The 16,926-nt window shown below is 38.0% G+C and overlaps 1 protein-coding gene across 2 annotated transcripts in view; it reads left to right on the top strand.

Annotated features, from left to right (window-relative positions):
- USP12 (ubiquitin specific peptidase 12) overlaps positions 1 to 16,926 on the top strand; it is a 92,057-nt gene that overhangs the window by 56,216 nt on the left and 18,915 nt on the right. For both annotated transcript variants that reach the window (XM_004386572.2, XM_023740931.1), the window contains exons 3-4: positions 3,894 to 4,107; positions 14,293 to 14,522. In XM_004386572.2, the coding sequence (XP_004386629.1) occupies positions 3,894 to 4,107; positions 14,293 to 14,522 (444 nt within the window). The remainder of the gene's footprint in view (positions 1 to 3,893; positions 4,108 to 14,292; positions 14,523 to 16,926) is intronic.

The following is a 16,926-nucleotide window of genomic DNA, read 5'->3' as shown; positions in this document are numbered from 1 at the left end:
TTTAGATTAGGTACTCACCTTCTGTCCATTCCACTGTGGCAAGGGTAGTAGTAGAGCAGTGTGGGGTATAATGTTTTAAAAACCCCTTGCCCTCAAGTCAGTTCCAACTCATAGCGGCCCTAAAGGACAGAGTAGAACTGCCCCGTATGGTTTCCAAAGCTGTAATCTTTATGAAAGCAGACTCTCTCATCTTTCTCCCATAGAGCAGCTGGCTGGTGGGTTTAAACTGCTGACCTTTCGGCTAGCGGCCAAGCGCTTAACCACTGCACCACTAGGGCTCCTAATAATGTTATAACACCACAGAAACTGGTGGGGGGAGAGGGCCTTCCCTTAGAAAGGATGTTCATAGGATAGACACCAGCTTCCATCTCCAGGATGCAGGGGACAGGGGAGGGAGTTGCACTTTTTCATAAATGGTCCCTTTTAAACATTTTTAAAAGGTTGGCATAATGGAGGCTAAAACCAGTTAAAATAGAAATGTTATTTGTATCTAGAAATGAAAGTTACATTACGTTTTACTAATACTTAATATATGGATGATGCTGAACCCTTACCCTACACAAATGTGATATGGTTGTGTGTCCCTTCCAGTTCCCAAAGGTATCTTGAAAGAAGGGAGGAGGTTCCATAATGCCACCAAAACCCAAACTTGTTGCCGTCAAGTCAATTCAGACTCATAGCGACCCTGTAGTACAGAAGTGGCTGGTGGATTTGAACTGCCAACCTTTTGGTTAGCAGCCAAGCTCTTAACCACTGCACCACCAGAACTCCCCGTAATGCCAAAGTGTTGACGACATCACCCTCTCTTATTCATTTCTGCTTTTACAATCTTTTACAATTTAAATGTAGATTTAGAGATTATATGATCTAATTTCAATCGATCTAATTCTCCAAAATGGATAAATGGCTTAAAAAGGTGGTTTCAAAAGGAGCTGTGTAGGCATTGAGAAGATTAAGCAAGTCACGTTAAGCAGAAGTGCTAGGATTGATTTCTTGTATTCTGTACAAAATATAGACTTCCTCTAGTTTCTTGGAGGAGCCTTGGTGCTTCAGTGGTTAAGTGCTCGACTGCTAACCAAAAGGTTGGCAGTTTGAACCTACCAGCTACTCCAGCAGTCTGCTTCTGTAAAGATTCACAGCCTTGAAAACCCTATGGAGCAGTTCTGTTCTGTCCTATAGGGTCTCTATGATTTGAAATTGACTCGATGGAAATGGATTTGGTTTGGTTTTTCCTAGTTTCTTAGCCTGTCACATTTGCTTCTTGTATTTTTCTTTTTTTATTGTTGTAAAACACACACACACACACACACACACACACACACACATATATATATAAATCATAATGTCATTTTAATAATTTTTAAGTGTACAATTCAGTGACATTAATTACTTCACAGTGTTCTTCCTAACCTGTTTTCTTCTTCATATCATTGATTTGTAGAGAAACCAGGTCATTTATTTGTCCTAGGAACTATGCCACATTTTGACTTTGGCCCATTCCTTCTTGTGGTATTGTTTAACTAGTTCCTTCCTCTGTTCCCTGACTGTGGATTAAAATTTAGTGTTTTGTTTTTTAAGGCAAGAATATATCATAGGAGGCGCATCATGTCATGAGACATACAATGTTTGGTTATTCATTTTTTTTTTTTAATTGGTTATTTACCTTTAATGATGCTAAAATGGCCTAGGTTTCAGGTCTGATCTCTTCATTTTAAAGTTCCCCATTAACCTTTATCCTGATGCTTTTAGCATCCATTGATAATTATTGCCTAATCCATTATTTACAACCATTTCTCCTGAATTTATTAGCTGGAATTATTCTATAAGCAAGAATGTCTTCATCAACTATTTATTTAGTGACCCTGAAATATCATTCTTATAAGGAAGGCAAGATATAACTTTGATGCTTTCCTTTTATTTATTAGTTTGCAGCCTCCAGTGGGGACTAAGGAGGGTTTCTTTCTTTTTTATAATGTCATTATTGATTCATAGATTTTTATAGTTGATAGATTTTAAATCATTGCACTGATTCTTTTTGACAAAAGTTGGTTCTTGTATTCACACGTAAAGATACCATAAAAATATCCATTAAGGCTAATCTTGCATATTGTACATTCCTTACTTTTTATCAGCCACATTTCCAAGGTGTCCTAGTTCCCTTTTGATGAGAAAATGTATTTAGAGACCATAATCTGGGTACAGGGGAAGCTCCTTGCTCCTATCCTTTTCAGTAGATAGAGCTTAAACACACACACACTCACACTTTTTTAAGATTTTTAAAAAAGGTGAGTTTATACTGATATTTCCATTTCCAATTGAAGTTTACAGGGCTTTTACTTTTCTGATTTTTATTATTATATTTCTTTTCCTTTACACTAAAATTGTTTGTCCTAAGGGTGTTAACCTAATTTCTTGCTTGTGTTATCCTGCAATGTATCTATAGAAGTTTCAAAATAACAGTATCAGTATAATTCTGGCAGTATGACTACTGAGTGGTATTTAAGATTTCTTTATGGTTTTCCTTATTCTTAGATTATATCTCACTAGAGATAGACAGTAAAAATACTGTATTTTAAAGTCACCTGAAGTAATTTTTTTCCCTCTGTGTAGTTACGCCACCAATTGGATAAACATTCATTTAGGTTCATTTCTTTCTATTTGTTTTCAATTTTAAGGATTGCTTTTTTTTTCTTTCTTTTTTGATTTAATTTTATGTTTTTGTTTTTGTAAAGTAAAGGTACAAAGTAAACTTTATAACGAGATCCATTTATAGGAGTCTCACTTTCATCCTTGTCCCTTCTGCCTTTTGCTGCTTTCCCTATAAATAACTATTTTTAGTAGTTTTTAATTTATCTTCCCTTGTTTTTTGAAAATAGAAGCAAATATGTGTATATCTATGTACATATTTGACCATATTGCCCATTTATTAGACACTGCTGAGTACCTAACTTTTTACATTTAATATGTATATGATAGCACCCATGGTAGTTATATGAGAATTTTTCACATGCTTTTTTACAGCTTCATAGCATTCCAGGGAACTCATACATTGACTTTTTGGTATTTCATTAGCGGACTTTTGGAGCCGAAGTCTATTAATGGGGAGGGAAAAAGAAAGTAATAAATATTTATCAAACTAGGTGTCATTTACTCTATCAGGTAGGATATCTCCCTTCTCTCCCCTCCCTGCCCCCCCCAAAAAAAAATTGAAGTGGAGGAAATTGAAGTTCATTAAGGTATAGTGACATACTCTAGATTGCATAGCCAGTAAGAAATAGATCCAGGTTCAGAATTGGACTGTGGCTCTGAAGAGCATGTCTGACTAGTATATCAAGAATGAGGAGACCTGATATTTCAGCGGCTGTTGGGCTATCACGTTGATAACTTTGTAATCTAACATTTTAGAAGATACTGTTTTTCCTCTTTTTTTTTTTTTTAAGATGACACCTAAGAACCTGAAAGAAAAATCTTGCTTTTGTGTTTTTTTTTAATTTTTTGAGTTATAGTTTAAAATGTATAATATTTAAAATGCTGAATATACAACCAATATTATAATAAAAATGGAAACTTGAAAAGAAAAAAATTACCTAGAATCCTAAACCTTAACTGATCTCTCTACTGAAGGTGTAGCTCTTTAAGTAGTTTTTCATAAAGGTCTAGTTAATTACATATATTTCCCTTCAGTTTTAACCTGAACCCTATGCCTAGAGCACCTCCTTAATGTTAAGATGGTTAATTTGCATTCAGAATGATTTCTGTGCTTTCAGGTACCTCTTAGTTTATGAGCATCATAAATTCCCTATCTTTTCTTCCTGATGTCTTAAGTGTGCATATGGAAATTGTCTTGAAAATGAGTTGCCCTAAATTTAACAAAACTTTTTTTTTTCTTCTAGTTTGGAAATACCTGCTACTGCAATTCAGTTCTTCAAGCACTTTATTTTTGTCGTCCATTTCGGGAAAAAGTTCTAGCATACAAGAGTCAACCTAGGAAGAAGGAGAACCTTCTTACATGCTTAGCAGACCTCTTCCATAGCATAGCCACTCAGAAGAAAAAGGTTGGTGTAATACCTCCTAAGAAGTTCATAACAAGATTACGGAAAGAAAATGGTAATTCTTCTTCTCCTTCTTAATGAATTGCTTATATCTGCTAACAGGCAGGGTAGATAGAGCATACTGTAATTCACTAATCATTTACTGAGCACCTACTGTATGCCTGATGTTAGCCATTGAGGAAACAAAGATGCCATTCCGGTCTCAAGAAGTTTTAGTGAGGACATAGTCACACAGTGATTACTAGGAGGTGTGATCAATGTTTGAAGTGTGTTATACAGAAATAAAATTGTATATGCCAGGAAATGAGAAATCATAGTTATCTTTGTTGCCTGCTTGGCTTGTCTATCAAGAATGAAGTTTTTCCACATTATTGTGCATTTGTTTTCATAACGCCTTCATAGGTGTTAATTTATTTGATTCCTGCATTAGTCTGAGGTAGGGAGCATGTTATTTCCCCTGTCATGGCCTTGAAAACAGTCGAAGCTAAGAGACTTGCCAAGAGTCACAACGCGGGGAAAGGAAAGAGCCAGAACAGAGCCTAGATCGCTTTAGGTAGATAAATTTTAATCCCTGCCTCCCTTTTTAAAGTCATTCTGTCTCAAAATATTTTTCATTCAGTTGTCACAGCAAGCCTGTAAGTTAGATGTTCTCACCTCACTTTACACATGTGCTAACTGAGGCCCAGAGAAGTTAAAGTCATTTGTGCAAGGTCAGTGGCAGAGCTGGTATACAAAATTCTTCCTGATACCGAAGCCCAGTGTTATATCTGCAGTGGTATGCTGCCTCCAAAAAATTCAAAAGGAATTTAAATAAAATATAGAATTCTGATTTTTGTCTGACGTAGGCATTTCAGTTGTAGAAATAAAATTGAAGTGCTATTTTTAACTTGATTTGTCATCTATCAAATAAAAAGATGCACACAGAAATATGACTTGAGAAGTCTTTAAGGATGGTTGTTAAAGATTCTATTGTGTAATCCTGCCCTTAAGTTAATGCAGTTGCCACTGTTCATTATCACGTGGATATTTAGTTCTCTGGAACATAAGAAGACCCTGAAATAGTATGAGGCTAATAATGTATTAGTCTTGACTTTGATACACTTGCCCAGTGGTTTGTTTTGTTTTCGTTTCCCTCACATACAAATACAGAGCAGTTGATTCATTGCTCACCAACACACATATATGTTTTGGTTTCCCCGATGAAAGCAAAGCATGTTTACTTTCTTTAGACTACAAATCTGCACAGTATCTTCTGTTTTTAGGAAAGCGAAATACAATCCTGTTGGAATATGAATTCAGCAATTCAAGTGTTCTTAGTCTTTTTGTCTGTATCAGTATGAAATGTTAAAATTTTGTCCTGGGAGAACATTCATGTACATGATATTTGAACCTGCTGTACTTTGCCAGAGATTTTTAGTATTTTAGAAGCATTCAGCATCAGAAACATGTAACTCACACAGATCGCATATTATTTTCCTTTTCATTTAATAATACATTTTTCTTGGCCTTGTTGTTTAATATATTGCATGTGGTCTTTAAATATACCATGATTCTTTTGGCTAAATTGACTCTCAAGCTGAACATAGAGTTCAAGTATTGTGTTTTGAAAGTACATGTGATTATTTACCTGTGGCTTCATATGTTACTTATCAAAGCTTGGATGTTTTTACAGTGTTTATTACTTAGTAATAGCTCAGTGTTTTCTGAATTTTTTAAATGGCAGAGTAAAATGATACACAATAGACTTCTTAAACTTCATTCCAAACCCATCTTCTCATAAGTTTTCTTTATTTTTTTTCTACAATTTAGAAATAATATTGACTAGAAAAGCACTTTTATTATTTTGATGTTGCTGGAATTTTAAGTATGTTTTGATATTTATTTTTGACTTTTGAGTTTTTCCCTAAGAATTGTGTAGAGACAACATCAAAGAGGATTAAATATATTATCCATTGCATATTTTTCCTTCTGAGATATTTTATTTGTTTATTTCTTTTAAATCTCTGGAAAATAAGTTGCCCGCTGTCTTTCACTGTCGGACAGTTCTTCCTAATAAATTTCCTTCCATAATGTGTTAAAAACTTCACCTACTTATTGCTTTATGTTATTAATCATTTTGATATTGCTTGAAAAAAACTGATTTTATTTTATATTCATGAATCAATTTTTGTTTTTAAAATACTACTACTCATAGCAGGAGAGGACTGTATCAAAGTGCTCCTATATATAATATGGTAACACTTGCTCCATAAAAGCTATCTTTGATGATGTTTGAATTGGTTAGTATATATTTGAGTTCCTGCTGTGTGCCAGGCACTGTTTCAGAACCAGGGACATAGAAATAAAATAAAACCTCTGCCTTCATGGAGTTGACAGTCTAGTGGGGAAGATAAACAGTAAACAATTATGTAATAATATGTGTCATTGCTGTGAAGAAAAATAAAGCAGGGCAAAGGAGATAGAGAAGGAGGAGTTGCTAGTTTAGATGTAGATAGTTGGGAATGGTCTCTTATAAAATGGGACGTTAGAGCAGAAATTAGAAGTGAGGAACAATCTACTAGAAGGTCATGGCAAAAATGTAACAAGCAGAAAGAAGGAGCCCTGGTGGCATAGTGGTTAAAGCACTTGACTGCTGACCGAAAGGTCACACTTGGAATCCACCAGCTGCTCTGCGGGAGGAAGATGTGGCACTCTGCTTCTGTAAAGATGACAGCCTTGGAAACCCTGTGGGGCAATTCTACACTGTCCTATAGGGTCACTACAAGTTGGAATTGACTCAACGGCAATGGGTAGAAGGAACAGAAAGTGCAGATGCCCTGAGTGGTTGAAGGACAGCAAGAAAATTAGTGTGGCTCAGGTGGAGTGAAAAAGGAGCCCTGGTGGTGCAACGGTTAACGGCTCGGCTGCTAACCAAAAAGTTGGCGGCTGGAACCCGCCCAGCTGCTCCGTGGGAGAAAGACCTGGCGATCTGCTTCCATGAAGATTATAGTCTAGAAAACCCTATAGGGCAGTTCTTCTCTGTCATATAGGGTTGCTGTGAGTCAGAGTTGATTAAAGGACACCTGACAGCAACGACAGAGTGGAGTAAGAGGCAGAGAGAACGGCAGTGCCTAGAGCTTGTGTTTCATTTTGAAAGCTGTGGGAAGCCATTGGAGGGTTCTGTACAGGTGGTGATGTGTTCTGATTTTCATTAGGAAAAGATCACTCTGGCTGTTGGGTGTGGTGGGATGGGAATGCGTAGCGTAAGAGTAGAAGCAGGGAGACCCGCCAGGAAGCTATTGCAGTAATCTAGGTAAGAAGTGAAGTTATTTCATCTGTTTATACTTAAACCCATCTTATATTGGCTCTGTTATCCTGGAAGAATTAAAACACAGTTTAGTGTGATCTGAAGCATCTTAAAGTAGTTAATGTTTGCTAGAGTTGAATCTCAGCTAGAAAATTTAGCATCATTTAAGGTGGACTTGAAGGAACCCTGGTGGTACAGTGGTTAAGTGCTTGTCTGCTAACTGAAAGGCCGGCTATCTGAACCCACCAGCCGCTACATGAGAGAAAGATGTGGCAGTATGCTTCCATAAAGATTACAGCCTTGGAAACTCTGTGGGGCAGTTCTACTCTCTGTCCTATAGGGTCACTATGAATTGGAATCAACTTAACGGCAACAGGTTTTTTTGATAAGGTAGACTTGAATGTCATCTGTAGCGATATACATAGTTAAAAATTTTATTTTAGGTAAAATTTACTCTTCTCAAAACATCTTAGCTGTTTCAAACCCTCCTGTTCGTTCATTTGTTTGTTCATTTATTCACTCCGACATTTATAAAATGTCAAGCATACCTAACACGTGGCAGGCAGTGAACTGAGTGCTGGGGATACTGTGCTGAAGAAGATGGAAAAGGTTCTCGTTCTGAAGGAATCTGCACATGCGTAGCAGTGGTTCAGGTGCTCTGGGGAGATGTGATATACACATATCCTGTCATGGTTTTCCCCAAGTGAGGAAACACGGTCCACAGATAACACCTGTTAAATCGATTTGAGTAAATGATTTCCCATACTCATTTCAATCAATTCTTTTTTTCTAAAAAAGCATAAAAGGTATTTTATGTAATGAGTGCTACAGCTACTTCAGAACAGAATTAATAAAGAGAATAACTTATTTTTAAGCAGTGATTTAGGTTTCTTTTTTTGATGCATTAATGTTGCAGCTATATCAGGACTATAAGAGTTTATAAATATACATTTATTTAATAATGAAATTGTCTGTCTCTCCCACTAGACTGTCAGTTCCATGATGGAGGGAACCCATTTGTTTTTGCTCACCATTGTATTCCTAGCACATAATCGAGTTCGTGGCTTACTAGGTGCTTACTAAATATTTGTTGAGTGAATGAATTTGTTTAATTTACCAAAGAAAATTGGAAGTCCACCTTTCCCATTATGCTGCTTTGCAGAGAAGAAAGCAAACCATAAGAAGACTGGGGTTTTAAAAATTAAATATAATTTACACAGATGGTCCTGAGGCTGTTCAGTCTCTGTTGTTTCAGTGTTTTTGCAGTACTACTTGATGTTTTTAAAACTATAGGGACCACTCTCGAGGCACTGCAAGATGTAGGCATATTTAGTATATTATATGTATAGAAGGAGCCCTGGTGGCACAGTGGTTAAGAGCTCGGCTGCTAACCAAAAGGTTGACAGTTCAACCAGCTGCTCCTTAGAAACCCTATGGGGCAGTTCTACTCTGTCCTGTAGGGTTGCTAGGAGTCGGAATCAACTCGATGGCAACGGGTTTGGTTTAGTTTTTCTTTTGTTTTATGTGTATAGAAAATGGACTGATTATTTTAGAAATATTTCAGCAGAAGTTTAGACTATTTTCTGGTTCAGTTTGCATCTCATTTCCAGAGCCTTCAAGTCAGTTGAGGTTTTTCTGGGGTAAAAGAACATCTAAAAAGAGGTGTTTCCAGTTTTTAAAAATCAAAAACACTTGCACACTTTTGCTTTACAAAAGAAGGAATTACTTTGACAAAACCTGCATATAGGATAAAATAATTTTTTAAACATGAGAATGATGAGACGACTTTGGTTGTGGCATCGAGCCAGCGTGTAGATACCTACTCTGGTGAGTTCATCGTCTCCGACCTTAACTATGAGTGTGGCGGTGCTTTCCAAATCTTTTTACTGGCCCACCCCCGTGATGTTGTGTTTCATATTCCCTGGTGGCTTTTCCAGTTTGCTTCCACTTTACTCAGGCCCCCTTCTCAACTCTAGCCATTATTCTTTCCGATCTTTATCTGACTGAACCTTCTCAAGGTGGGGGGATTCTAGATTTGTGACCTGGGAATGGGTGAGTGAAGGAGCAAAGACAGCACTTGATTTTTTTTTTTTTTAGTGTTGTGCTTTAAGTGAAAGTTTACAATTCAAGTTAGCTCCCATACAAAAATTTATACATATGTTGTTATGTGACCTTGGTTACTCTCCCTGTACTGTGACAGCGCACTCCTCTTTTCCACCTCAGATTTCCTGTGTCTATTTAACCAGCTCCTGACCCTCTCTGCCTTCTCATCTCACCTCTGGACAGGAGCTGCCCAGTTAGCCTCATGTATCTACTTGAGCTGAGAAGCATACTCTTCACAAGTATCATTTTATGTCCGATAGTCCAGTCTAATCTTTGTCTGAAGAGTTGACCTCCACGGCACTTGATTTAAGGAGCGCATGTGCATTTAAGGAAGTTGCGTAGATGCTGAAACTATCAAGTTCATGGCAGGAGTTGAGTGGAGAGAGAAACCATGAATCAGGCCATCAGAGGATTGATGGGGAAGGGGGCTGGCATATGACAACAGAGAGAGGAGGGTACAGGGTAGTATGACTAGATCGATGAGCTTTGATTGAGGGCAACTTTATTTTTTTTTTTATTGTACTTCTGGTGAAGGCTTACAGAACAAATAGTTTCTCATGAAACACTAGTACACATATTGCTTTATGACATTGGTTAACAACCCCACAATATATCAGCCCTCTCCCTTCTCAACCTTTTTTTTTTTTTGGTGAAAATATACGTAGCCAAAGATACACCATTTCAAAAATTTCTACATGCACAGTTCAGTGACATTGACTACGCTCTTCCACTTGTGCTGCTATTCTCACTTTAGATGAAGGCTTACGGAACAAAATAGTTTCTCATTTAACAGTTGGTACACATGTTGCTCTGTGACAATGGTTAACAACCTCACAACACATCAACACTGTCCTTACTCAACGTTGGGTTCCCTATCACCAGCTTTCCTGTCCCCTTCTGCCTTCTGGACCTTGTCCCTGGACTGCTGGGCCTCATTAGTTGAGGGCAAATTTTTATATGCAAGTGAAAGTGTAATGGTTTAGAAGTGACAGCAGGGAGCTAGAAGATGCTAAAGGTTGAAGAGATGGGGAGTTTGCTTAGAACAGATCGAGATTCCTAGAAAGAGCAGCAGAAAAATTTGAGAAAGAAGAAAATCCCGAGGATGAGGAAGGAAATAAGGTACAATAAGTGAATGTGGGTAGTAGAGGATAGGGATGGGGTAGAGAAAGGAATGGGGTTGAGGGGTAGGGTATTATCTTCAGGAGTGGAAGATTATTGCATTGAGAAGCAAGGTTCAGAGTCATTGACTTCAGTGATCTCGACTTGGTATAGTCCTCTCCAGTGGCAGAACCATCTAGGTTCCTAAGCACTACTTGGCCGTCTCGGGTGGAGTGAACTGCCAAGGTTTGCAGAGGTATAGGTTGAATCACTATGTTGGGAATAGCTATAGTGACTTATGCTGTGAGCATGGGAGTAGGGAATGAATCTGCTATCCCTTGTGGGCAAAAACCAGTGGACACCCAGCATACCACAGTAAAGATCGTTTAGGTATTAAAAGTCCATGTAGACTAATGTGGTAACCCTTAGAACTCATGCCTTTTATTCTTAAAAATAACAGTGAATTTATTTAAGGCTAATTGAATCTCTCAGGTTAAATTTATAGCAGAGAAATGAAGTGTGGCTCCAATTGCATTCTTAATATTATTGTAATTGATTTGAGATCGAAATTTGTAAAATGTATTTGGGTATGTGAAATTAATTAAATAATGAATCTGAAAGATATAATGTGAATCGTACCATAATACAGGAAGTGCCAAGTAGAAAGATTCACAGTCTATGAATCAAAGGTGTGTGTTTGCAAACTCTTCTGTATGTACAGGGTGGAATACTCAATTGCTGTTGAGTTGATGCCAACTCGTAGCAACCCTATAGAACAAAGTAGAACTTCCCTGTAGGGTTTCCAAGGCTGTAATCTTTACGAAAGCAGATTGCCAGGTGTTCTCTCACAGAGCAAAGTGACTGGTGGGTTTGAACCTCTGACCTTTCGGTTGACAGCCATACCCTTTCGTGCCCAGCGGTACATATAGTGACCATGAACTTTTTCAGCCTCTGAGGTTTATTGGGAAGCTGTTGTACCACTGACAGTGCATGCTGCTGAAAGGCAGGGGCCTTTATGACTGTTTGAAACTGAAGAAATGGGCATGTGCTGCATGAATGAGGTATCTGAATTTTTGATAGGAAAAATAGAAATTTTGGAAATTTTTATTTGTTATGCATATATACCAGTAGGCCCCAGTGACACTCTGGGTATAATTAGTGGTAGTACCACTAAACACTTTGGGTGGGCTTATGGAGGGCGGGAGGCAAGAAAAAAAAAATCCATACTACCTACCAAAAATTGAGACACACTCAGTGATTCAACATGTTTCCATTAATTAAAACACATGATATCAACAAAAAATTCAAAATAATTGGGTCGTCAAAGGGTTAGCCACTGTACCATCAGGGCTCCTTCAGGGTAGAACAGAGCAGAGTAAAACTGAAGGACAGGAGACTTTTGTAAGTAATCTGAGTAGGGGAGCTCACCTGAACTAGACAGATCAAAATGAAAAGAACAACATGAGGGGCATCCCTGCAGATCCTGCAGACTGTAAAAGAACAAGAAAAAACGTTATGAACAACAACAAAAGTGAAAATGGAACAGATAGACTCGTGCAGAAAATGTTTTTTAAAAAAGGGGCTTGGGAAGTATTGGATATGAAGGATGTGCAACAGGCAATGATAGGAAGTGGAAGTGGGCTTTTTGTGTAGAAAGCTGTTTTATTTTTAAATATACAAATAATATATGTATACATTCTTACAGTAAAATTTCCTTGTAAAAGTTTCTCTTGATGATTTGCCCTGTCTCCAACCCGTTAATCTCACCTTCTTCTTTAGGAATAATTTGGATCTTACAAACCTTTTTCTATGCACTTAAATATATATGTCCATATAGAAAACTATAAGGAGTCCCTGGTGGCGCAAATAGTGAAGCACTCAACTACTAGCCGAAAGGTTGGTGGTTTGAACCCAGCCCAGAGGTACCTCGGAAGATGGGCCTGATGATCTGCTTCTGAAAGCTCACAGCCTTGAAAACCCTGTGGAGCACAGTTCTGCTCTGCACACATCATGTCTCCATGAGTCAGAATCAACTTGACGGCAACTAACAACAACAATATAGAAAACTATAGTTACATTTTGTGACGTTTTTGTCATTATTGTTGTTATTGTTCTTGTTTGTTTTAGGTAAAAATGAGATCCTGCTACACATTCTGCATCCTTGCTGCTTTGACTTGGTATCTTGGAAATGTTACCGTGTTGGTTCATACAGAACTACTTCCTTTTTAACTATTGCCCAGTGTTCCCTAACAAAATTATACCATAAATTAAATAATTTAAAAATAAACCATTCTCCTAATAAATAGCTGGGATGTTTTCAGACTTTGTTACATAAACGAGCAGCCATGTCCGTGCTCATTTCAGTACATGCACAGACCAGAGCAGGCCAAACCAGATGAGGCACCGGCAGCCGGGGGTGAGAGTGCCGTCCCCTACGCTCCGCTCAACACCGGGCACTCTGTCATTTCTGTTTTGCCAAAGTGATGGCAAAAATGATGTCTTGTCATTGTTGTAATTTATATTTCCAGTCACTTGTACATTATTTGGCCATTTGTCTTTCTACTCTGAATTGCCTATTTCTCTTTGCCAGTATTTTCGTTGGGTTTCCTTTTCTTGTTTTGTAAAGGAGTTGTTTGAATATTCTAGATATTAAGCCTTTACATACTCTGGATAGTCATATGCAGATATTTTCTTCTAGCTCATTACTTGTCTTCGTTTATGGCATTTTTGCCATACAAAAATTCTTAATTTTTATGTGGTCAGTCTTTTTCTTTATGGCTTCTGGGCTTTGTGTACGTGTGTGTGCTCTGTTCAATAACAGTAATAATAGCAGCAAGGGCTCATGATCTTTGAGCACTTACAACGTTGTGTTCTAAGCACTTTTAATTCTCGTAACAGCCCCATGGGGTAGGTACTACTATTAGCCCCGTTTTTCTGGTGAGGAACTGTGGCACGGGGAGGTCAAGTGAATGGCGGACGTCCAATTGGAACCAGAATAAAATCCAAACAGTCTAGCTCTAGCAGCCACACCTTGAATGTGATGTTTTTTTATAAGCTTTGTTTGACACCACTATTAAAAACATTCTTTATTTTCTTTTACTACACCTCCCAATAGGGGCTTTCACTGGTTCCCATTTTATTTTTACAATAACTTTGCAAAGGAAGAGGATAACTAATTTTATATACGGGAAAATCAAGAACTTTTGATTACTATTCTTATTTTTTTCTTAACCTTTTGAATTTCTTTTTCTATAAATTGTGAATTTCAAGTCCTTTGCCCACTTTGTGTTGTTTTCTTTTCTATGAGCTCTTTATATGTTGAAGATATTAATAATTTTCAGGTTAACTTCATGATTTCTAAATGTTTAGAACTTTATGTGGTCATATTGTAGCTCTTCCAAAGTGTAATTTATTTTATTCCTTTTCGTCTTGGAAAACTTACCCTAAATTTTCTTCTAAATTTGTCAGCTTTCATTTTAACAATGTTAACTGTACTCTTTCTGGAGCTCCGGTGGAACGGTAGTTAAGAGCTTGGCTGCTAACCAAAAGGTCGGCAGTTTGAATCCACCAGCCACTCCTTGGAAACCCTATGGGGCGGTTCTACTCTGTCCTATGGGGTCACTGTGAGTCGGAATCAACTCAAAGGCAAAGGATTTGGTTTTTTTTACTAGATAATTCTTTTTTTTAATTTTTTTGTTTGTTTGAAGTTATTGATTCTGAATTAATTATCTAATGTTATTTTTTAATTTTTAGAGCTTTTTGACAACTACATGCAGCAAGATGCCCATGAATTCTTAAATTACCTATTAAATACAATTGCTGATATTTTACAAGAAGAGAGAAAGCAGGAAAAACAAAATGGCCGCTTACCTAATGGTAATATTGACAGTGAAAACAATAACAGCACACCAGACCCAACGTGGGTTCATGAGATTTTTCAGGGAACATTAACTAATGAAACCAGATGTCTTACTTGTGAAACTGTAAGTATATCATGAAATTTTGTGTAGAAAAATATAATTCGTTATATTAAAAGTTCTTTGATGCGGGTTTGAGAGATGAAGATGAAAGTTGTAGTTCTTAGATACAGTGGAAATGTTAAACATGTACTTTTCCTTAGAAATGATTCTATCTGTACTTTTTAGTAATGCTGCTTATTGACAATGAATACCTGAAGTGACAAAGCGCTACTTATTGCAGCTTGAACTCTTAGATTTTGTTTTTAATTTTGGAGGCCATGGAGCCATAGTGTGAAAATTGTATGTCTTGGGTAAGCTCATAGGAGCCTTCTGGTCAGGGAGGCATATTAATTTGTTTTTCCTTTTCCCACAATTATATTTAGTGTTTATTGCTGAAATGAAAACTAAAGCATACTGTCCACACTCAAGGAGGAGAAAGTACTCACTTGCTGGATACTCTGTAAAGATGAGCAGTGGGAAAATTAGTTATGCATGGGGTCAGAAAACCTAGTACTTCCATTATATTTTTACCTTGGTATCTCATTTCTCACTTAAGGAATGAAAGATTGAACAAACTCTTACCTAATCAGGTATCCATTATCCAATTTTGTCAGCTGAACCAGTAATGCCCTCCGTCATTCCCCCTTCAGTACAGAATCCAGTTTAGAATTGGGCATTGCATCTAGTTATCATGCTTCTTTAACCTCTTTTAATCTAGAACATTTCCCTAGCCTATTTTTGTCTTTTATAACATTTACATTTTTTGAGAGCACAGCCCCCTGCTGTTTTTGCACTTTCTTCATATTGAGTTGGTCTGGTGTTTCCTCCTGATTGGATGCCAGTCATGCATTCTCAGCTGAAATACTGCAAGTTGATGTTGTGTCCTTTACAGCATATCACGTCATAGACACACAGGGTTCCTCTGCCCCTCATTGGTGAGATTAATGTTGATCACTGGGTCACGGTGTTGTTCAGTTTCTCTGCTTTAAAATTGCTGGTTTTTAATCCCCTTGCAACTAGTAGGCAGTCTTTAAAAACAAAAAAACCAAACCCATTGCCATTGAGTTGATTCCAACTCATAGTGACCCTATCGGACAGAGTACAACTGCCCCACAGGGTTTTCAAGGCTGTAACCTTTATGGGAGGAGACTGCCACATGTTTGTCCCACAGAGCAGCTAGTGGGTTCCAACTGCTGACCTTTAGGTTAGCATCCGAGCACTTAACCACTGTGCCACCAGGGCTCCTTTACCACCATGCAGATACCCTGCTACTCGTCAAAATCTTCCCCAAGGTTCAGCATCTGTTGATGGTTTTTGCCTGATCCAGTCTTTACTATGATGGTTGTACTACTAGTTTTTAATAACTGTCTTAGTGCTGCTATAACAGAAATACCACAGTGGGTGACTTTAACAAACAGAAATTTATTTTCTAACAGTTTAGGAGGCTAGAAGTCTGAATTTAGGGCACTGGCTCTAGGCACAGGCTTTCTTTCTCTTTTGGCTCTGGGAGAAGGTCCTTGTCTCTTTTCAGCTTCTGTTTCTCAGTTCCTTGGCAATGTTCATGTGGTGTGGCATCTGCCTTCTTCCATCTCTGCAGGCTTGCTTCCTTGTGTGATCTGCTTCTTTTGTATCTCAGAAGAGATTGACTCAGGACACACCCCACACTAATACTATCTCATTAACATAACAAAGAAAACCCATTCCCATAACCACAAAACCCTTTTGCTGTCGATTCTGAGTAGAACTGCCTCATAGAGTTTCCAAGGAGCGCCTGGTAAATTTGAACTGCCGACCTTTTGGTTAGCAGCTGTAGCACTTAACCACTACACCACCAGGGTTTCCCCAGTCCCAGAGGTATAGAGGTTAAGATTTACAACGCATATTTTTGGGGAACACAATTCAGTCCATAACAATAACATAGGAAGATAGCGTAGTCATTGGAAAAGAGTGTTCACAAGCAAGAAAGGCAAGAGAAATACTTTATGGGTGTTTGAAAGAATAACACAGTCCACTTTTTTTCTCATCCTTTCATCATACTTTTTTTTCCCCACACAAAAATTTATACATACATTGTTATGTGACCCTAACTGCTCTCCCCATACTGTGACAGCATGCTCCTCCTTTCCACCCCTGCTTCCCCATGTCCATTCAGCCAGCTCCTAACCCTCTGCTTTCCCATCTCGCCTCCAGCTAGAAGCTGCCCGTTTAGTCTCTTGTATCTACTTGAGCCAAGAGGCACACTCCTCACGAGTATCACTTTATGCCCCACAGTCCAATCCAATCCCTGTCTGAAGAGTTGGCCTCAGAAATTATTTTAGTTCTGGGCTGATAGAGAATCCAGGGGCCATGCTTTCTGGGGTTCCTCCAGTCTCAGTCAGACCATTAAGTCTAGTCTTCTTACTGGAATTTGAGTTCTGCACCTCACCTT

This window comes from Trichechus manatus, unplaced genomic scaffold (genome assembly GCF_000243295.1).
Source record: "Trichechus manatus latirostris isolate Lorelei unplaced genomic scaffold, TriManLat1.0 scaffold00168, whole genome shotgun sequence".
In the NCBI taxonomy this organism is placed as follows: domain Eukaryota; kingdom Metazoa; phylum Chordata; class Mammalia; order Sirenia; family Trichechidae; genus Trichechus; species Trichechus manatus.
This window is presented reverse-complemented; position numbering and strand designations above follow the sequence as displayed.